This window comes from Salvelinus fontinalis, chromosome 22, assembly GCF_029448725.1.
Source record: "Salvelinus fontinalis isolate EN_2023a chromosome 22, ASM2944872v1, whole genome shotgun sequence".
Taxonomy (NCBI): domain Eukaryota; kingdom Metazoa; phylum Chordata; class Actinopteri; order Salmoniformes; family Salmonidae; genus Salvelinus; species Salvelinus fontinalis.
The window spans coordinates 15,629,745-15,653,181 of record NC_074686.1 but is presented as its reverse complement, the minus strand read 5'-3'; the positions used below and the strand labels follow the sequence as shown (position 1 = coordinate 15,653,181).

The window sequence follows — 23,437 nt, the reverse complement described above, 5'->3', positions numbered from 1 at the left end:
AAGCTTGATTCCTCCCTGACCTTTGACAGCCACATCAAACAACAGTGTAAAGTGTCTTCCTATCACCTCAAGAACATTGCCAAACTCTGTCCCACCCTCACTCAGTCTGATGCAGGGAAGCTGGTCCATGCCTTTATCTCCTCAAGGCTGGACGACTGCAACACACCCTTCATCGGGATCCCTGGCAGGATTCTCTAGAAGCTCCAATACATCCAAAACACCCTCCATCAAAGCATCTCTGCACTGGTTCCTGCCTCATTCAGGATTTAATTCAAAACCCTCCTGCTGACTTTCCAGTGTATTAATGGAAATGCCCCTCCTTATTGCCAATAAACCCTCTCCCTCAATAACCCCACCCGCACCCTCAGGTCAAACAATAGCCTGCTCCTCCATGTCCCAAGGACCAAGCTTCGTCAGGACAGCCAACGTTCATTATGGTGTGTCCAGTCCTTTACATAGAGGTGCAAGACTATAAAGTGATGTGATTAAAAACATTAAAAAATTAAACAGAGATTAAGTTTAAGCATTATCAAAGTTTTATTTTTAAAATGTATTATAGAGGAACAGTAGTACAATTGAAACAGAAAAAGGAGAACTAATTTTGAAAAAACATATAAAGAGTAACCTGACTTGTTTTGTGTTTGGGGTTGAGCCCAAGAAAGGCCCATTGGTTTTGCATCACTGTAGTTTGAAAAGAAAGTTGAAAAATACACCTTTTAAAAAAAGCTTGTTTCTGTATTAGTGTTTTGTTTGTTTTGTCCATTATAGTACAGCATAATAAAATCTAAAACAAGACATCATCTTGAGATCATCGGTTGTACAGTAAGGGAGTCAAAGGATAGTATAAAAACAAGAAACAGGGTGGTTAGATGAATAAGCACAGGTGTGAACACACACACATATAGACCCAGAGAGGAGAGAGGAAGGCTAGGGTTGTGTTCATTAGGGCACAACGTAGCAACACATTTTGCAACGGAAAACAAAAACCAGTGTTTCTTATTGGACAAGTACAGATAGCATAGCACCTCCCCGTTTCACTTGTTTTCCGTTTTGTGCCTTCTGAACGCAACCAAGACACGACACAAAGCCAGGCCAAGGTTTTAAACACGCTAACTGCAGCAAACTGTGTGTTCCATTAAGTAAAATCAACTAGTTACATTTTTTTCCTCCCACAGTGATTTGAAGGTAAATCATATTTTACAAACAGGGATGAGAAACTTACTATAGGTTTCCTTTAAATACATTTGCACTTTGAGAAAAGGGAGATCAAACATTTCCGTATAATTTTAGCACTTCAATATATATCCACTGCATATGGACAGAAACTGCTGTTCCTACATTTCAAACAATCCATATTTCTTATAAAATATGTTCTTAATGAAATAAAATGAAAATGAAAAAGGAAAAGTAAATACATCTTTGTAAAGGACAAATAAAACTATATATGTATCTAGGGTAAAGTGAATGATTATTTTTTTTATAAAAACATTTAAATCTGACGATTACATACACAAGCAAGGATCTACATACTATAGAATTTACCTGGCTTCTTTTTAAATACATCATCTCAACAATAATAAACTATTTTGTTTGGACAAACAGATAGAAATTAACAGTCTTGATTGCATTTTGGAGTCAATATAATATTAAATAACAAAATGTCTTAAAAAATGTTCCGCATGGAAGAGAAAAGACAGTTTTAATATTGTTCCATTCAGACCTTCTTTGGGGAAGCAAAAAAAGACAAAATGATTTTCATGAACGCCAAAAAAATAAGTAAGTGCATGTCTATGATGGCCATAGAGCTTCACTTTATATCTAACAAAGTGTTTTCCTACCTGGCAGACAAAATAAAAAGACTTAACAAATTCAATAAAAACTGATTGTAAAAATATCATCACTTTTGAAAATGGAGTTTCTCTTTCAGACTTCATAAATCACATACTATGATCTATCGGCACTCTTCAAATACCACCTTACACCCAACGTTCAAGTTAATAATAGCATATATATATATAAACTCAGTACCTAACATAACTTTATATATATATATATATATATACATGGTTTATCTTCTTAACTTAGGTCCAGTACTGCCGGTAGCTCTATAAAATGGTATGTGAGTGTGTGAGCATTACATAAAAAGACAATAGCACAACAGTGTTCTATAGAGAGCTGATTAATACATATAACTGAGTCATTTCAAGCTTCATGATTAGAAACATCATATACAGCGTAGGTCCAGTATTTTGCGACATAAGCATTACAGCACCAATCATCTCCATCATTTGGCAAAATTCAAGCTTTAAATGAATGTCAAAATGCTTTATAAAGTGTTACTGTGTGGTGCTGTGATTCATTCAAAGATAGCAAATAACATTTCCCCTCATACTTTCACTTGTTTTTCTCTGAATCACTTTAGATTTTTTCTCTGCTTAATAAGGAATAGAACAAGATTTTGGTAATGAGGCCTTATCTACTTCCCCAGAGTCAGATGAAGTCGTGGATATCATTTTTGTCTCTGTGTCCATTATGAAGGAAGTTTGAGGTACTGTCGAGAGCCAATGCTAACTTCTTTCATACTGGACACAGAGACATAAAAATGGTATCCACGAGTTGAACCGACTCTGGGGAAGTAGATAAAGGTCCTCATTGCCAGAATACCGAAGTATCCCTTTCATTTTCTCTCAGCATTTTTCAGTAGTTTTCTTATTTCCTGCTAAATCTTGGTGTGCGTTCTGCTTGGCACATAGCACAGCCCACTTAAATTAAACTCATAAATATGGCTGTGATAAATTAGTCACAAACAGATTTTTTGGTTCCAAGATTTGTGCATGGAAAAGATAAAAGATAAAATTATAATGTTCAGAACATCTAAACATAAAATCTTCCTGTCGGCAAATAATGCTCTCTTTCTTTGACGTACTTTATTCTAAAACACACAGCTAACAATATACTTTCAGACTTGACAGAAAGTCCAAATCTGAAAGGAAACTTCTCTGATAACAGTTTACAACAAAACAGAAAAAAAGTATATTTAATAAGACCATAATAACTTCTCTTTCATAAATTAAATAATTAACATGTATTTTAAAGATGATTGGTCTATCGTAACTTAAACCGCTGTACACCACCAACCCCCTCCCCCCAAAAATAAAATACAGCCCCATAAACCTGATTTCAATATTTCATTTTTATCTCTTTCTCTAGTGAGCACTAAGCCCAGAGTCTGACACATAGAATATCTGCACATCTTGGAGTCCCTCGCTACCAAAGCTTCTCTTTGTCTCACACACTGAACTGTGTAAATAACCTCAGGGTTTGATAGCACTTTGATTGTTTACCAGCTTTTTTTATTTATAATTCGTCAACTATTTTGTTTCTATCTAAGCAAGTCACTACTCGTTCTCAAGGGCAGCACCAGTGTCGCCCTCCTCCCAGTTGGATTGGTCGTTGTCGTTAGGCTCCTCCCCCTCCTCAGCCATGTCCTCGTCAGGCTCCTCCCCCTCTCCTCCCTCCTCGAAGTCATGGTCTTCACGGACGAAGCCCTCCAGGGACTCCAGGCCCCCCTGTGTGGCCTGGTGGGAGTCCGCACATGCCACACAAACGCCGTAGCGCCGCGAGCCATGCCGGATCCCCACGCTGGCCGCCAGCATGAAGATCTTTTTACACACCATGCACTTGTACTTCTTGTCCTTTTTGTGCACCTGTAGGGATGGGAAGGGGGAGAGAGCGAGACAAAGGTTAATGCTGTGTTCATGTTCTGTCGGAATAATTGGAAACGTGGAAATTAGAAACTCACGCTAAACTCCTGGAATAGTCATAAATTTGCTCTTAACTCAGAAATATGACTGAGAAACTGCCACTACCCAATCCAATATTTCCGACTTTCCTACTTCTGAGGAGTAAATGAATGCAGCAAAAGACATGGAGGACACCTCTACAGCAGAAGAGCGAAGGACAGAGTGACAGAGGAGGAGGGTGGAGGACAAAGTGATGGAGGGGGAGAGAGAGGGGGAGGACAGAGTGATGGAAGAGGAGGGGGGAGGACAGAGTGATGGAGGAGGAGGGTGGAGGACAGAGTGATGGAGGGGGAGAGAGAGGGGGAGAGATAGGGGGAGGACAGAGTGATGGAGGAGGAGGGTGGAGGACAGAGTGATGGAGGGGGAGAGAGAGGGGGAGAGAGGGGGAGGACATAGTGATGGAGGAGGAGGGTGGAGGACAGAGTGATGGAGGGGGAGAGAGAGGGGGAGAGAGAGGGGGAGGACAGAGTGATGGAGGAGGAGGGTGGAGGACAGAGTGATGGAGGGGGAGAGAGAGGGGGAGAGAGGGGGAGGACATAGTGATGGAGGAGGAGGGTGGAGGACAGAGTGATGGAGGGGGAGAGAGAGGGGGAGAGAGAGGGGGAGGACAGAGTGATGGAGGGGGAGAGAGAGGGGGAGAGAGAGGGGGAGGACAGAGTGATGGAGGGGGAGAGAGAGGGGGAGAGAGAGGGGGAGGACAGAGTGATGGAGGAGGAGGGTGGAGGACAGAGTGATGGAGGGGGAGAGAGAGGGGGAGAGAGGGGGAGGACAGAGTGATGGAGGAGGAGGGTGGAGGACAGAGTGATGGAGGGGGAGAGAGAGGGGGAGGACAGAGTGATGGAGGAGGAGGGTGGAGGACAGAGTGATGGAGGGGGAGAGAGAGGGGGAGGACAGAGTGATGGAGGAGGGTGGAGGACAGAGTGATGAGGGGGAGAGAGAGGGGGAGGACAGAGTGATGGAGGAGGAGGGTGGAGGACAGAGTGATGAGGGGGAGAGAGAGGGGGAGGACAGAGTGATGGAGGAGGAGGGTGGAGGACAGAGTGATGGGGGGAGAGAGAGGGGGAGGACAGAGTGATGGAGGAGGGTGGAGGACAGAGTGATGAGGGGGAGAGAGAGGGGGAGGACAGAGTGATGGAGGAGGAGGGTGGAGGACAGAGTGATGAGGGGGAGAGAGAGGGGGAGGACAGAGTGATGGAGGAGGAGGGTGGAGGACAGAGTGATGAGGGGGAGAGAGAGGGGGAGGACAGAGTGATGGAGGAGGAGGGTGGAGGACAGAGTGATGAGGGGGAGAGAGAGGGGGAGGACAGAGTGATGGAGGAGGAGGGTGGAGGACAGTGATGAGAGGGGGAGGACAGAGTGATGGAGGAGGAGAGCAGGTTCGTGGAGACAGGGGCATATTAGTGGGTGTGTGTGTGAGTGATAATGTTTTGAAGAGGGAGGTGGTGTGATTTAAAAACAAGTAAATAAGGAAATCCAAGATGACATGGTTACAAGGACATGGTGTTTAGAGGCAAGCGAGGGTGTCTGAAGGACTCAGGTCCTCTACTCACCAAAGAATGTCAGTACAGTAGCTAAGTGAGTAGCTAGGGGAAGGTGCAGGGTGTTTTAGAGACTGAGGGGGTGTGGAGGTAGACTCAGGTGCTGGGTGTTTTAGAGACTGAGGGGGTGTGGAGGTAGACTCAGGTGCAGGGTGTTTTAGAGACTGAGGGAGTGTGGAGGTAGACTCAGGTGCAGGGTGTTTTAGAGACTGAGGGGGTGTGGAGGTAGACTCAGGTGCAGGGTGTTTTAGAGACTGAGGGGGTGTGGAGGTAGACTCAGGTGCTGGGTGTTTTAGAGACTGAGGGGGTGTGGAGGTAGACTCAGGCGCTGGGTGTTTTAGAGACTGAGGGGGTGTGGAGGTAGACTCAGGTGCAGGGTGTTTTAGAGACTGAGGGGGTGTGGAGGTAGACTCAGGTGCTGGGTGTTTTAGAGACTGAGGGGGTGTGGAGGTAGACTCAGGTGCTGGGTGTTTTAGAGACTGAGGGGGTGTGGAGGTAGACTCAGGTGCAGGGTGTTTTAGAGACTGAGGGGGTGTGGAGGTAGACTCAGGTGCAGGGTGTTTTAGAGACTGAGGGGGTGTGGAGGTAGACTCAGGTGCTGGGTGTTTTAGAGACTGAGGGGGTGTGGAGGTAGACTCAGGTGCAGGGTGTTTTAGAGACTGAGGGGGTGTGGAGGTAGACTCAGGTGCAGGGTGTTTTAGAGACTGAGGGGGTGTGGAGGTAGACTCAGGTGCAGGGTGTTTTAGAGACTGAGGGGGTGTGGAGGTAGACTCAGGTGCAGGGTGTTTTAGAGACTGAGGGGGTGTGGAGGTAGACTCAGGTGCTGGGTGTTTTAGAGACTGAGGGGGTGTGGAGGTAGACTCAGGTGCAGGGTGTTTTAGAGACTGAGGGAGTGTGGAGGTAGACTCAGGTGCTGGGTGTTTTAGAGACTGAGGGGGTGTGGAGGTAGACTCAGGTGCAGGGTGTTTTAGAGACTGAGGGGGTGTGGAGGTAGACTCAGGTGCTGGGTGTTTTAGAGACTGAGGGGGTGTGGAGGTAGACTCAGGTGCTGGGTGTTTTAGAGACTGAGGGGGTGTGGAGGTAGACTCAGGTGCAGGGTGTTTTAGGGACTGAGGGGGTGTGGAGGAAGACTCAGGTGCAGGGTGTTTTAGGGACTGAGGGGGTGTGGAGGTAGACTCAGGTGCAGGGTTGCACAATTCCGGTAACTTTCCCAAAATATCCTGGTTTTCCAGAAATTCTGGTTGGAAGATTCAGGATTTCGTGATTATTACCTCCTGAATACAATAATCCAACTAGGAATTCTGGAAAACCTGGGAATCTTGAGAAAGTAACTGTCATTTTGCAACCCGACTCAGGTGTCTGGGGGAAGGTGAGAATGTGGAGGAGGACAGCTATATTTTGGGGGAGGTGATGTTCCCTTTCAGGCCCTCTACTAACCAGGGAATGTCTCTTGACGGGAAGGTGACAGTGTAGAGGGAGGCTATGACACGGTGATGTGTGTGTTGGGTCTTACCAGGGAATGTCTCTTGACGTGCTCTCTGCGGGTGAACAGCTTGCCACAGATATCACAGCTGAAGGAGCGGACACCAGAGTGGATAATGAGGTGCCTCTTTAGTGTTCTCCGGTGCTTGGCGATGTAGTTACAATGGGGACACTTGAGCTTATTCAGGGCCGTGTCGGACGACTCGCCTGAGAAGGAAAACACAAACAGGTTATGAGTCAGGAGGCTGCTTTCTAATCAGCTGCTCAAACCCACATTTGACAGACAATGAAGGGAGGAATTTGGAGCAGTTAGTTGATGAGCCACCCGGACTCTGGTGGTACAACCCCTTTGATCTACACTTGTCAATAGAAGAGAGGAGCTGTTGGGTGTGGTGGTGGGGTGAGGGGTGACCCCAGTGAGGGGATATCATGTTACCATGGTATTTATGGAAAGAGAAAACAGTCACTCAGAGTTACCCCCATAAAATACTAGAAACTGTGTCAGTTGCCATGGCAACTACTGCCTAGGGGACATAACAAAATAAGTCTAATTTGATTTCCCTACCGAAAACATGTAATTGTTTTACCATTAACCCACTGACATAAAACATTTCAGATTCATGTAGGAAGGAAAGAATCTTGAAGAAAATGTTTGGAAATGCAGTGCCTCGGCTGCTATGAACACATTTCACAAGATATCAACGAGATTCAAATTAAAGTGGGAAAATATTAGAGCCTCGATAAGCAACTACACAATTGTGAAGAAAGATATTTGACAAATCTATGATGTAAAAAAGTGGAACCATAAAACCACACTAACCACTAAACAACCCCAGGGATAGCTATAGATAGTTAACTGATTGATTTGGCAAGGCTCTGTGCTATTCTGTCCCACAGCACAGCCACCTGAACGATAGGGTTCTGCCTTTGTCTTTGTTTGTGCCGAGACACAAAAGCGTTGTCAAGCAGGCCAGGTTGCCAGGGGGCTGAGGAAAAGCAGGTCACCTGTGCTGTTCGTGTTCAACAGGATACAGTGTGTTTCACCACCGTGTGGGATATTTACATTTTAGTCGTTTCACTCCGATCCAGAGCCGATCCAGAGCCACCATAAGTTTTCCGATCACTGATCATAATCATATTAACCATCCACCAAGTTAGGTTCATGACATAAGGTTTGAAAACTAAATTGGTCATAAGTATAGTAATCTCTAATCTGTAAGCACCAAAGTCTGAACATATTTTTGAACAGACACTAAGCCAACTACTAGAGAGTATAATAGTAGGTACATGCAGCTTATACAAGAAGAGGACAAATCTTACCATTCTCCCAGGACTCTCCTTGCTGGGAGGAGTCTTGTAGGAGGCTGTACTGAATCTGGTTGGCCAGTTCTGTGAGAGGAGAAACAAAGAGATAAGAGGGGCTGAAAGGTTTGGGGGGGGGGGGCAGAAGGACACTACCTTACGTACACAAAAGACCAGGCCCCACAATCCCCCCCCCCAGTTTACAGACCTATCCCCAGGGTCGTGTTCAGCAGGGCACACTGTAGGAAAAATGTTTTAAAAATAAATTAAGAAAATTACTTATTGGACAAGTCGTGGAGGTAGACCCTCCCTGTTTCATTCTGCTTTTGTGTTTTCTGTTTGGTGCCTAATCCCTGATGAATACGACCCTGGAGCTGCCTGTGTTCTGTCATCAATTCCCTAGACTGCCTGCCTGTCTGTCTGTAGAACACTTCCTCTAGCCAGGCCACTGTATTCAGCAGCCTCTCCCACTGGGCTGTGGATTATGCCAGGATGAAGCTCTCAGCCCTTCACTGAGGATCATGTTACACTGAACAGGCTTAATTAGCCATAGCTCTGGGCCTGGCCCTCAGAGCCTATTGTTAAGTACCTGACCACTGGTCCCATTCTCTATTCTGCATGCCTGGGTCAATATTTGGAATGGTGAGGACAGCCCCAGTGCATTAGGGGGGATTAGGGAGAGAGGGAGGGGCAGACCCTGACAGCTTTGCACCTCCAAGGGATTGGGAGGTTATTTAATGTGTGTGTAAAGAGGCAGCAACCGGGAAGCTCGCACTTTAAAACAATCCAACGACCTTGTTTAGAGAGGAACCAAGAATTTATAGCCATAAATCCAGCAACTCTGCTATGGTAAAGCAGAGGAATGGACCTCTGGTCACCTGAAGCTTAGGTGGTGTTCATTCGGCACCAAACAGAAGAAAACAGATTGAAACAGGGAGACTTATCCAATAAGAAATGCTCATTTATCCATTGCAAAATGTTTTAAAACAAATCCCTTCGGTCTCCTCAGAGTTGGGTAAATCTGCTTTCAATTTATTTGTACCCCATGTATGGAACAATCTACAGAGTTCCCTACAACTAGATGTTCTGGTGCCTCTCTGGCAGGTTAAAATGTTGATTGGGGAGTGGGGACCTCCTTGCTGAGGAATGTGATTGTTTTTCTGGAATATTTGTATTAAATTGTATTCTACTTTGTAAATAGTGTATATGCAGGACTCCCTTGCAAAAGAGATCTTGGTCTCAACGGGACCCTGTTAAAATAAAGGTAAATAAATATTATTTTTTAAATATTGTGCACTAATGCTAAACTGCAGATTCTCCTCATAGTAACCATACTACTACAGTTACATGGGAAGTGGAGCATCTCTAATACATAGATCTAGGCTGAAGAGAGACAGAAAGGGAGAAGTCAGAGTGCCAAATTAGGGAATTGTGTTGCTGCATTAATGATGACACACCAAGTTGCAACACCTCTCGCCACAATAAAACAGGGGAGAAGAAGATTTGTGTTGCGTTTAAAGGAACCTGGAGGAAGAATGTGTCCCCTGCTTTACTTCCTTATCCTGCAATAGGAGTGAAATCCCCCTTAATGCATGATATCATTCCATACAGCACACTGCTTAATGGGGGCAGAGTTGGCACTGTGTGTGAGCGTGTGTGTGTGGCCGTGACAGGCTCATAGAGTCAGAGATTACCCAGGGTTTCTGAGGTATGGTGTGGCAGGATGAGGACTTAAAAAGGACAGGCTGGCCATACTCATACCAGGCTGGCTGCTAATTAAAAAGATATACGGCTAGCGGAGGGCATGGGGCCTTCAGTCTGGATCAGACCTGGGTTCAAATACTATTCGAAATCTTTCAAACACCACCAGCGTTTGCTCAAGCCTGCCAGATGGGTGGGTTTTGCAGTTTGGAGACTATTCTATTGGTCCATTATGCCAGGCAAGTTCAAATCGAGTACAGATAAAGTATTTGAAATGATTTGAAACCAGGTCTGCTCGGGCTATTGTGACTCTCTCTAGTCTCTGACTAGCACTAGCAGGCTGCCATGTCCAATGGAACAGGACAGACCTCTGGACTAACTCAGACCTCCACCAACTAAATACCATGACTAGAGGAACAGGACAGACCTCTGGACTAACTCAGACCTCCACCAACTAAATACCATGACTAGAGGAACAGGACAGACCTCTGGACTAACTCAGACCTCCACCAACTAAATACCATGACTAGAGGAACAGGACAGACCTCTGGACTAACTCAGACCTCCACCAACTAAATACCATGACTAGAGGCATGGTCGTCATACCATGTCAGTCTAGGAACTAAACAGAAAATGCTAGGCCTACACGTTCTCTAAAACAGGGCTGCTGTTTGGTCATCTAAACAACTGTTGGTACGGCCTACTTAAAGAATGTGCATGTGTTTATGTGTTGTCAGTTGGGGGACTGAGTGCTCGGTCTGACCATTGGCTACCTAAAGAACTGGTGTGAGAGGGGGGTGAGGTGACGTACCGGCGTTCTCAGAGAGGAAGGAGAAGTCCTCCCTGGGATAGGAGGCTGAGGGCTGGATGAACATCCCCTCATCAAACCCTTCCTCTGGCTCTGGTGGGATGTTGTAGACGAACCGCCGCGTGATCTGTTTTTTCCTCCGTCCGCTCCCTGGCTGCACCCTCTGACCTTCCCTTTTCACCACCACCACACCGCCCGCCGCAGCCCCGGGAGCCGGCTCGTTCCAGACGAACACCGGCCCCGGTCCCGGAACGCTCGGAGGCTCGTTCTCAGCAGACTCGGACGAGTTCTCACAGCCCCAGCTGGAGCTTCCCAGGGCGCAGCCCTCCCCTGCAGACAGCTCCACATCACTGGGCTCCTCCTTTACACTGCCTCCCCCTGCCTGCTCCCCATCCTGGACATGACCACTGGCTTTGATTGACAGCTTGGACAGGATGCTGGTGGCCCAGAAGTTACTCCCAGGCTTCTTGTTGGTGCTGCCGTCTGAGCGCACCTGTCCAGCTCCGTCTTTGGCCACCGTTCTCCTCTTGTTATAATCCACCACCACTGAGTCGGGGGCCTCCTGCTTGATGCTGATGTTGAGGGCTTCCTTGATGAACCCCCGACACGATCCCACCACCTCCGTCATCTGGAGGTAGGAGGCCACGGACATCACCTCAATGGCGTTCTGACTGGTCAGCAGGAGGTTACCGCTATACAGGAAGTCCAGGATGACCGAGAAACCTGCCACTGCCGCCACGTCGAGGTGGGTGTCGGTGACTGTGGTCGTCTGGTCACATGACGAGGATGATGAGGAAGTGTTCTCGCTCTTGGTCAGGCAGTAGAGGGTCTTAAAGTAGCGGCTCCCAGCTACGAGGATGTTCTTGTGCGCCCGGAACACCTCTCCGCTCACAACGATGTTGACGTCACAGAGGATTCCTCCCTTGCGTTGTTTGTTTAGCTCCTGCAGCAGCTGGTAGCAGTAGGAGTCCTGGTTAGGTTTGTTGTTCCTGTAGTAGTCTTCTGTCTCCATGTCTGTCCCCTGGGGGGGGTCCTCACAGCCAGGCCGCTCCAGCTCCTGGTAGACAACACACACCCCACACACACACAGAGCGAGAGAAACAAATAGATGAGCAGGATTAATGGCTAGGGACACACAAAGGAAAGGGACAATGACAGATGCACCTGGCAGGGGTGAAACTGGTCTGACTGGCTCCATAATGGGGGAGGTGTTTCTTCACCTTGTGGGAACTGGAAATGTGGTAACTACTTCCAAAGTAGACTGAAATACAGTCAGACAGCTGCTTCGGTTACTGTTACTCCCACTTTTGCAGAGAATTATGGGGCAGGTTCCCAGATCATGCCGATTTTTTTGCCCAGGAATAGGGCCTAATCTGGGTCTGTGACAGCAGCTAATGGTGTTATAACCAATCATAACAGACAGAAACAGATGTAATCGTCACAAAACCCCACCCACTACTTGTCAATATGATGGCTGATGGGAGAGAAATTCACTCTTCTTCTGCCTCCATCCCTCCCTCTATCTTCCCTATCCCTTCATGGGAGTTTCCCATCCAGGGCAGCAGGCCAAGCTGGTACGGAGGAGAGCCAGAGAGAGGGAGTACACAGCACTGCACTGACTGACATAACTGTTACTACACTAACACACTGCCTGCATACATTTCTGCCTCGTTTACGAATTGCATAGCAGATGTCCTAATCCTGAGTAATTTGCATTGCTCGAGCCCTGCATTCTCTCTCCCCCACCCCACTCTCCTTACACAGCTGGGTTTTCAGCTCAAGTAATTTATATTAAATCCATTTCTCTGCTCTTCGAGGTCCCCACCCCCCTCCCTACGCTGAGTGACTGGAAGGCCTTGTCCGGGCAGGCATGATCAGGGTTATTATCAGGAGCAGCAAGGCACTCTGTTCCTGCTAGCCAGGTCTAGAGGAAAGGAGAGAGAGGGCGAGAGAGAGAGCAAGCAGAGAGAAGAAGAGATAGAGCCAGGTCACCCCATTTACCCTCACAATACCAGGCTCTCTCCTCTCTTGCAGCTCATTGTTCAGTGCTGCTTTGTGCCTCACTGGGGTTTCTTTGTATGGCCCTGCACTCACACACTTATTAGATACAGCAGCTAAACCCTGGCTCCTCTGTGCCTGCTCTGCTCTTTGCTCCCACTTAACCAGAAAGGCCCTGACTTGACACTTGTGTGTGTGTGTGTGTGTGTGTGTGTGTGTGTGTGTGTGTGTGTGTGTGTGTGTGTGTGTGTGTGTGTGTGTGTGTGTGTGTGTGTGTGTGTGTGTGTGAGAGAGAGAGAGAGTGTGTAAGGGAGACAGGCTGCATGTGGCTCTCTAAGAGGGGCTAAGCCCTGAATAGGATAACAGGAAGGAAGACGCAGAATGATTCAATCATGCACACAACCATACAATGGGCTCAATGCCAGAGAGTCGGTCACCTTATTTTCTGCCCTAACAGGATGGGTAGTATTTGGAGAGGTGTGGCATTGACACTTTGAAAGGTGTGTGTATACAGAAGGAGGAGGGTGAGCAGGCGGATTAACCATCTCTGGTGAAATCGCCTGCTTCCTGGTTGCATAAAGAGGCATATTTACTATCTTTAAATAAATAAGAAATTGTCACATGCGCCGAATACAACAGGTGTGGACTTTACCGTGAAATGCTTACTCACGAGCCTTTCCCAACAACGCAGTTATAAAGTAAGACAATTATCAAATTAAATAGAAAATAGGAACACAAATAACAATAACGAGGCTTTATACAAGGAGTACCGGTACCAAGTCAATGTGCAGGGGTATGAGGTAGTAGAGATAATATGTACAGGTAGGGGGAAGTCACATTCGCTGGATTAACAAGACGCAACAACTGACAGATCACAACGGTGGGGATACGTCCTGGTACTGAGGCAGTTTTAACCATAATAACTGCCACAGTAACCGAGACTGGTCACAATGGTTGGGGTACAGGCCTGCTACACTACTGAATGTAGGCCTAGGCTATGTGAGCTGGGCTGCAGTATGGAGGTACGGGAGTCAGGCTAGGACCCTACTCTCTCCAGCTCCATACTCGGCTCATCCTTCATCCAGATGTGCCACGTGTTACGGACTGTGTTAGTGCTGCTGGATCGGCAGGTCTCGCACACTGCTCTGGCTGAGTCCAAATGAGAATACCATGGTGAGAAGACGAACCTCTGACGTGGCCATTTATTGTGAGCCAGGCCCAGTGATGTTATGGTGGAAACATGAGGTTAGAGTACTGGTAGGCCCGAAGCCCATTGACGTTCATCATCTAAATTAAATCTAATACATTCAGGAAGTTTTCAGACCCTTCCCTTTCTCCACATGTCGTTATACAACAGCCTTATTCTAAAAAGTGGATTTGTAAAAAATTATAATCTCATCAATCTACACACAATACCCGATAATGGCGAAGCGAAAACAGGTTTTCCGAGACAGGATTGTGTCGAGGCACAGATCTGGGGAAGGGTACCAAAAAAATGTCTGCAGCATTGAAGGTTCCCAAGAACACAGTGGCCTCCATCATTCTTAAATGGAAGAAGTTTGTAACCACCAAGACGACTCCTAGAGCTGGCCGCCTGAACAAACTGAGCAATCGGGGGAGAAAGGCCTTGGTCAGGGATGTGACCAAGAACACGACGGAAGCCACTCTTCAGTAAAAGTTTGTCAAAAGGCACCTAAAGGACTCTCAGACCATGAGAAAAAATATTCTCTGGTCTGATGAAACCAAGATGGAACTCTTTGGCCTGAATGCCAAGCGTCACGTCTCGCGGAAACCTGGCACCATCCCTACAGTGAAGCATGGCGGTGACAGCATCATGCTGCAGGATGTTTTTCAACTAAAGGGACTGGGAGACTAGTCAGGATCGAGGGAAATATGAATGGAGTAAAGTACAGAGAGATCCTTGACGAAAACCTGCTTCAGAGCCCTCAGGACCTGAGACTGGGGCGAAGGTTCACCTTCCAACAGGACAACGACCCTAAGCACACAGCCAAGACAACGCAGGAGTGGCTTCGGGACAAGTCTCTGAATGTCCTTGAGGGGCCCAGCCAGAGCCCGGACTTGAACCCAATCAAACATCTCTGGAGAGACCTGAAAATAGCTTTGCAGTGTCGCTCCCCATCCAACCTGACAGCCTGAGAGGATCTGCCGAGATGAATGGGAGAAACTCCCCAGATACAGGTTTTCCAAGCATGTAGCATCATACCCAAGAAGACTTGAGGCTGTAATCGCTGCCACGGGTGCTTCAACAAATTACTGAGTAAAGGGTCTGAATAGTTACATAAATGTAATATCAGTTTTATAAAATGTTCTAAAGATTTCCAAATACCTGTTTTTTCTTTGTCATTATGGGATAGTGTGTGGAAATTGAGGTGATACTACTGAAACCATTTTAGAATACGGCTGTAACGTAACAAAAATGTGGAAAAGGTCTGAATACTTTCCGAATGCACTGTATGTGAAATTCTGTGTTTAGGCTATTACTATCGAAGTATTACTAAAATGGACTGAAAATGCAGCCTAGGCCTATACAAACAGATTGAAATGACTTTTACAGTAGATCTACCTACCAGTTCTTAACTGTGTGATGTAGGCTACTGTTGGCTAACCTCTCACCATCCAGGAGTACAAATATAAAACACTTCCCCTTAAAACAGAGAGTAGAATTTGTGGAACAATATCCCAGAAAAGAAAAACAAACCAAGGGCCCTTCGGGCAATGGGTGCCCAGGCTAACGTAACTACACACTACCATCCATTTACCATCCCATCCCTACCCTGAGGCCAGCTGGCTCCATACTCTCCCCTAACCCGACCGTCTCCCAGATGCTAGAACAATGCGGCAGTGTGTCTGGCCCTAAGGTGTGGGTTGGGAGCAGGCCTCCAGGCCTCCCAACAATGCAAATAGCTCCTCGTTGGGTTGACGGATTCCAGCGATGAATTGTCCCCCTCCCGGACTTTGGTCCGGAATTGGGTGAAGAAAATGATGCCATTTCATGTGCTGCCACAATGTAGTTCACACAGGAATTATATTCAAAACAACATTAGGCTACTATATATGGGGGAAAACACCACAGGGAAAATCATCTTTGCATATTTAAACTTTGACATTAACAACTGCACAGAAAATCCAGAAATTTTAAAGGCATCTAAAATCTTTTATTCCGAAAGCTACGAAATGAAATTAGGCTAAAGGAAAGTGTTTGATTATATGGTGGAGCTACTGTCTTATCCCTCACTATCCCTAACCTTTAAACCCTGACCAAGCAGCCAGGGTAGTCTTGTTTTCAGGGAGGAGGACTACTTCTTCTCTAATCCCTCCTCCCACTGCTTTCCTTACTAATTTGTGATGTGTACAAGTTAGTGGATCCCTTCACTTTAAGTCATTCTGATTAGTGATTGCGTATATCGGATGGAACTAACCCTGGTGGTCTGGCAGTGTGATCCAATCCTCTTTCATTTCACTGACAAATTAGAGTCAAATTGTGGCTGCATGCTCTCAATTCCCCTGACAGCTTGAATCAGAGTCAGGATAAGAGGTGATAGGGCCTAGATGTCAAATAGGAAACTGGGCTCTGTAGTTGTTTTTTTATATACTGCTGTGATTACTCTTTAACCCTGTGTAAAAACCCTGTAATTACTACGGTAGCTAACAACATTGTTAGATAGGATTTTAGTAATTGCTTTGTATTTGGGTAGCAATGGAGTTGGGCAGGTTTTGTAATTACACAAGTGGAATGTTCCATCTCACCCAGAAGGTGTTTCATTGTCCTATGATGAATATTCCAAACGTGATTTTTTTGCAGCAATATACACATTCATCATTTTGACATTGGGAACATCATCAAGTAATCAATCGTTGATATCAAGCCTAGGGGAAAGAAGCCTTGGTGATGGTCTGTCATGGTTTCAGTCCTTCTGTACATACAACCTGACAATGTATAGCTTGGTAATTATATGATACAAAACATACCATAAAAAACCCTATTAATCGATAAATGTATGGGTTGACAAGGTCAGATGGTGACATGACAACCCATGCTGCTGCCAGTATACATACACTACATGAACAAAAGTATGTGGACATATGCTCGTCGAATATCGCATTCCAAAATCATGGGCATTAAAATGGAGTTGGTCCCCCCTTTGCTGCTATGAAAGCCTCTATTCCTCTGGGAAGGCTTTCCACTAGATGTTGGAACATTGCTGTGGGGGCTTGCTTCCAATCAGCAACGAGCATTAGTGAGGTCGGGCACTGATGTTGGGCATTTAGGCCTGGCTTGCAGTAGGCGTTCCAATTCATCCCAAAGGTGTTCGTGGGGTTGAGGTCGGGGGATCTGTGCAGGCGAGTCAAGTATTTCCACACCGATCTCAACATACCATTTCTGTATGGACCTCGCTTTGTGCACAAGGGCATTGTCATCCTGAAACTGGAAAGGGCCTTCCCCAGAACTTTGCCACAAAGTTAGAATCGTCTAGAATGTAATTGTCTGCTGTAGCGTTAAGATTTCCCTTCACTGGAACTAAGGGACCCAGCCCAACCATGAAAAACAGCCCCAGACCATTATTCCTCCTCCACCAAACTTTACAGTTGGCACTATGCATTTGAGCAGGTAGCGTTCTCCTGGCATCTGCCAAACACAGATTCTTCCGTCAGACTGCCAGATGGTGAAGAGTGATTCATCACTCCAGAAAACGCGTTTCCTCTGCTCCGGAGTCCAACGCGGGAGAGGTTTCCACCACTCCAGCCAATGCTAGGCATTGCGCATGGTGATCTTAGGTTTGTGTGCGGCTGCTCGGCCATGGATAGTGAATACCCATTTCATGAAGCTCCCGACAAACAGTTATTGTGCTGACTTTGCTTCCAGAGGCAGTTTGTAACTCGGTAGTGAGTGTTGCAACTGAGGACAGATGATTTTTACTCGGTTCAACACTTTGCAGTCCCGTTCTGTGAGCTTGTGTGGCGTACCACTTCGCAGCTGAGCCGTTGTTGCTCCTAGACGTTCCCACTTCACAATAACAGCACACACAGTTGACCGGGGCAGCAGGACAGAAATTTGACAAACTGACTTGTTGGAAAGGTGGCATCCTATGACAGTGCCATGATGAAAGTCACTGAGCTCTTCAGTAAGGCCATTCTATTGCCAATGTTTACCCGTGGAGACTGCATGGCTGTGTGCGCGATTTTATACACCTGTCAGCAACAGGTGTGGCTGAAATAGCCGAATCCACTCATTTGAATGTGTGTCCATATACTTTTGTATATATAGTGTATGAACCTATTGTAACCTTTTCACAGAAAGAATTGCATGTGGGTCAGGAAGGGAGGGTAGGAAGGGAGGGTAGGAAGGGGTAGCTAGCTGTCAAGCTGCTTGGACTTGATTTACCTCTCCTCCTGTCCAACCTAGCCCGTGACACACCATCTATGGATTCTGGGGAGTCATCTAGCACAATGCCTCTAATTTAGCTGCTCCAACGGGAGGAGGGGAGAAATGCGCCAGAGGTCATTCTGCATTCTGCTCTCCACTGTGCAAAGCAGAACAGAGAAGGGGGGGTAGGCAGGGGTGCGGTTCACCAGCTAGCAAAGCAAGCTAGCAATAAACCAAGGTAGTTGCTGGGGTAACAAAAGCGTTTGTTGAATGGTTACAAGTGCATTATACTCTGGCACAGAAGAAAACATACAACTCCAGGGCAAATGTTAACAGTAGATAGCTAGCTAGTATGTGTATTGTCCTTGAAGCTATGATAATATAAAATAACACCCTAAGGTAGCTAGCCACCAATGTGACTCCCATTACTTGTACGTGGAATAGCAAGTTAATGGGAGTCACACTGTCACTGGGCTACAGGCTAGCCAGATTTGTTTCGCTAGTAATTGGTTTCTGTATAAATGTCACCATTAAGCACAGTTTAATAATCGTGAGCTGTAGCTAGGTATTTAGATTAACATGGGAGCATTGGGTAGGCTAGCTACCTTGAACGATCAAACATGTCTGATTAGAACTAGCAAGTAACTAGCTAAAAAGTAGCTAACGTTAGCTAACTAGGAAGCAAGCTGGATAGCCTCTCCCGGGGAAATGTAACTGCCAGGGAACTGAAACTCAGCTGTGCGTAAATATTGGCTAACTAAGTTAGACACAACTCAAAGAAATGATAACCATAAATTACGCTGTAGACACTTTACCTGCTTGGTCGGATCATTCCTTCCGTGCTCAGAAGACAGATGATGTCTCAAAAGCAAGGCCCGCTTGTAATTTCGACTGCCTTTCACCAGCTCGTCGTTGTTTTTAGTGGCAATGTTGTGACACCAGGAGCAAGACATAAGTCCCGTCTCCTGGCAAAATTTGAGCCATGGGAACTCCTGTCGCCATGATGCTTGGAATAGCGAATGTTTCTGGAGTAACGTCTGCGGTCTCATTTCTACCCAAGACTTCCTGGCACCACCCGTTTCCTGCTCCCCGTCTCCCCCGCTCCCCGCTTCGCCTCTGTCCTCGCTGTTCAGGCCGTTACCCGCTGTCCAGTTACTCCCTTTCCTGGACTCGTCTTCTCTGACAGTTACTGCCACCCAACCGACACGATCCTCTCCGTTCCCGTCTGCCCAGTTGCCCCCTTCCGGGTCCTCTGCCTCCTCCGCCTCTGGTTCTGTGCTATCGCTGACAGATCCCCCACCCTCCACTCTCTCTTGCGATGGTCCTTTTGCCCCCAGATCCCTATCCTCTTCTTGATCTGGTCGGTTCCCGTTCAAATTTCGGTCTTGACAGGCCTGGGCCTCCCAGCTGTTACTGTTGCTCCCCCCGACACCACTGGAACCGGTTACGGCTAATCCACCTCCTCTGAACGCCAGCGACCTGCGGTTTCTCTCCCCAGACATTTTCTTAATATATTAAAATATACCACTTTCTAAACAATATCCCTACCGACTAATTTCGATATATTTAAGTATTCTATGTTGCGGATCCGAATTATATGTCTGTTTATCGTTTTTTCCTACTTTGGCCTCCTGGTGAGAGTATGTAGGTTATGCGGAAATAAATAAAGCTTTAAAACGCATAATGAATTTCAGGGTTCTAGCTGCGTCCGCGCAGGCCCTACAGAGGTCGAATGGCAACGACTTTCCCCACAATGCACTTCGACCAGAGAAAGGGGGGTCGTGGGGGGTCATTTAAAGGAAGATGGGGGTGCTGTTCTTTTATAGCTCAACGCTGTTTACAGCAAGGGGTCTTTTGTGTGAGTGGCTGCACCCATTTCCCGCGTGCTTTTCATCTTTGGTTTTGCTTGTCTCCAACCAACAAATCCTTGTCCTCCTTTCAGACCTCCTGCCAAGCGGGGTGACGGTACCCTTGTATTTAACTGCATCAAACAGATCTAGTGCGCACCAATGGTATTTGTATTACATTAATTTCAATGGGCAGGTACAACAAATGATCCAACCAAACGCACAAGGTGTGGTGGTGACCTAGGAACATACAGACCATACAGATACTCTCTGTATGTTCCTAGGTGGTGACACAGCTACCAGGTGAATGATTAACACTTTCATGGTTCTTTGCGTTCCACATTTTCCCCCATTACTATTTCGTTATTTCCAATATTTTTTTGCAATCCAACATCACCCAGTTTGTTTATTATAGGCATATAATAAAATAAACTCAAACATGTTGTCCAAATAAGTGTATATTTTGTTAAAATGAATTATGTGAAAAACCACAGCAATATCAGAAACTTTAATAATCAATAACAATCCAAATACGTAACTAATAATTGATTGGAAATGTATACAGTCCAACACGGCCGAGTGGAATATATATATTTTCATTAGGTTTTATTGATGAATAAGCCAAAATTAGTAGTGTACAATGATATAGTAAGTAATACGTAATACGTAAGTAATACGTTTATGTTTAGATAACACCAAAAACATAAAATATTTGTTTGGGTATAACTGGCATTTTTTCGTTTTTTCCCCACAGATTATTGAAGATACAGAGCCATAATCAATATGGGAATATATATTGATCTAAAACCTAGAACAATCCCATGGAAGCCTGCTCCTGATCATTTGCTCCTGCAGGTGGCAGTAGTCTTTCATGATTCGCTGAGTTTTCTGACTGACAGCACTGTTCCAGTACTGAGTGGCGTTGTTAGGCCTAGCGTCCAGTTTCAAAGACTGTAAATTAAGGACTAAACCAGAACACAGTGTGTGAACATGATGGGGAGTGTGACCCACTTTGCTTCTGGAAATGGCAGGTGTATATAAAGCCTTGTCAAGTCTAAATCCAGAGTGAAAGGGAGGGTAATACAATATGCATACCCATACAATGTCTCTCCATTAAATGGCTTAAACATATTTGTTATACTTTTTATTTTTAGTTAACTAGGCAAGTCAGTTAAGTATTTCTTTGAATGCAAATTAATAAATCAATCATCATGAAGGGGGGCTGGTGTGTCAACAGACAGTCTATAGCCAGTCTGGTTATAGTCTGAGTCAAAACTCATATTGGGTGTCTATCAATTAGGTTACAGGTCAGATTGAAACCCAGTCTGGAAGGTCACTCTGGGGCCACATTAAATCCACTTGTGTGTGTTCAGAAAGCCATCAATACGGCTGTCCTACAATGAAATATAGAAAAATGACTATAACGAAATGTGAAATATTAGTTTGTCAGCCTTGGCGTGCTGAAATAGATAGCTTGATTATGTGTTGAACATTGACCCACGTGCCTGGCTCTGGTTGTGTTCGTAAATTCAGAGTGTGCTCAGATTCAGAGCTACACTGGACGCTCTGGCTGTGGTGTAGGGTTGATCCGAGCGTTCTGACATCACAACGGCAGTCAAGCACCAAGCTAACGTTGGCTAGCCTACTAGCTACTTCCAGACACATATGAGAGAATACCTCACTCTGACCATTTTACCCACCCTAGAAGAGCTGGTTAGGCTGTTTTCATGACATCCATATTTAACCTTTATTTAACTAGGCTAGTCAGTTAATAACACATTCTTATTTACACATTTTTGAGTTTTTGTCGACGTTTACTGACAACGGCCATATTCAACTGGTGTTGAGCATTTGTAAATTCATTCGTTATTCTGCGCTCTGGCACACTCAGACGAGAGCGCTCTGAAATCGAAGTAGATAGCCAGAGCGAATTTTACGAACGCACCCTCTGTTTACACTTCTACGTGCTCTTTCTACGGCTTGACGTCACAGAGGACCCCACCTACCGCGAGCATGTGAGTGCACAAGATTGCAGGAGCGAAGTGGGGAACCTGCAAGCTTTTGGATCAAATAAGAATAGCAGAAACAGCATATAGCGTGAGGATGGAGCAAGCAGATCAAGGTAAGGTATTTGTTACAGCATGCAAAATGACAGTACTATTACTGACAACCATTTTAAAACTCTGTTTAGTTTGTTTCTAACTAAAGTTAGCTAGCTGTAGGCTAATCAGAGCATATGCTAACTAACTCAAGTTCAGCCTTCTGCAGAAGCTTTAACATTTTTTAATGTAAAACAAAGAATGTTCTAGTCTTCGATATACCCAGAGACAATAATATGCAAGCCATTCATCTCAAATCACACAAGTTAAACAAGATAGTCAAACATTGTACAATGTTCCTGTTCTTTGAATGTGGGAGGAAAACAATACAGAGAAGACAAGGAAGTTGGTCTAGTCCTCGAATTTAAAACCCAACCTCAATTGTTAGCGTTACTTTGTTGCACGCGTTTGAAAGAACGTTGAAAGAGTCATAATATTGGTTCAAGTATTACATTTATGCGTTGTTTTGCTGTTATTTTCACTGAAGTGGGTTGAAAATACAGTTTACCATATGTTTGCTCCAGGAACGCCCACACACCACACCTCGCTCTAGATGTGTCATACATTCCTTACTGTGTACAGATTGTTCTCCTTGATCATTCATGTGTATGCTTTTATTATCCATTGATAAGTTTACTGTATGTCTTTTGTTGTTTTAAAGGTTTGTGAACAACTTTTTTATCTCCGTTGTAGACAATGTCTCTGATGGCACAGTTGTCACAATTCAATTTTCACACTTTGAATGAACTATGTGTATGATGTCGTCGTGTTACGTTTACTTGATAGGCCTCGTCACTAAAGTATACTAGGTTATGAACAGCCTTTGATTTGCACTGTTCTTGTGGTTAGTCTTGTGCTGTTGACAGAATGTTGTCTAGACTTATCGGCACTTTTTCAGTTTTCCTGCCATCTCGTAAATGGGTAAACACTTCATGTCTCTACAGGTCTAGCCTATGGTTTTACTCCTAGAATGATATACACCTTTCACAATAACAATCCAGGTAGTAACCTATGCCACTTGAGTGTCATTTTGAGGAGGAGCATCATTGGGAGAATCTGAATTGCATACGCCTCACCACCTTCTCAAAAACCATTGGATGAGAAAGCCAGAGGTCCCTCCCCTCTGACCTTCTCCTCCAATGGGTTTTGAGAAGGTGAGGAGTATGCAATGAGATTCTCCCACTGTCTACATCTACTCTCCAGTCTCCTATGACCCCTCTGACCACTTCCCTGTTCTCTTCCCTCCCTCCCCTCATTTTCCCATTCTGTCCAACATCTCTCTTGGGAGGTGATTCGAATGCAGGGCCAGACAGGTAGCAGGTGAATGCATCTTTCCTTGCTTTGATTACTTCCTTTCCTCTCCTGCTGGGCAGCCATCTGCCTTGTGCCTCCCTCTCCTCCCTCCTCTCTGTTCATGTCTGCTTGCCCACTTCTCACGTATCACTGCAGCTGGTATTCAGGCCAGGGAGCAGC

General features: G+C 45.7%; 2 protein-coding genes across 2 annotated transcripts in view; one reads left to right on the top strand and one right to left on the bottom strand.

The window, feature by feature from the left end:
- Window positions 1–518: 518 nt before the first annotated feature.
- LOC129819941 (zinc finger and BTB domain-containing protein 10-like) lies at window positions 519–19,780 on the bottom strand. The gene is made up of 5 exons (XM_055876665.1): window positions 18,834–19,780; window positions 10,638–11,691; window positions 8,144–8,212; window positions 6,855–7,030; window positions 519–3,707 (listed from the first exon to the last, which is right to left on the bottom strand). The coding sequence occupies exons 1-5, from the start codon at window positions 19,518–19,520 to the stop codon at window positions 3,399–3,401; spliced, it is 2,295 nt and encodes a 764-aa protein (XP_055732640.1). The 5' UTR covers window positions 19,521–19,780; the 3' UTR covers window positions 519–3,398.
- A 1,714-nt stretch (window positions 19,781–21,494) lies between these two features.
- LOC129819940 (tumor protein D52-like) overlaps window positions 21,495–23,437 on the top strand; it is a 29,859-nt gene continuing 27,916 nt past the window's right edge. The window contains exon 1 of the mRNA XM_055876662.1: window positions 21,495–21,987. Within this exon, the coding sequence (XP_055732637.1) occupies window positions 21,969–21,987 (19 nt within the window). The 5' untranslated portion in view covers window positions 21,495–21,968. The remainder of the gene's footprint in view (window positions 21,988–23,437) is intronic.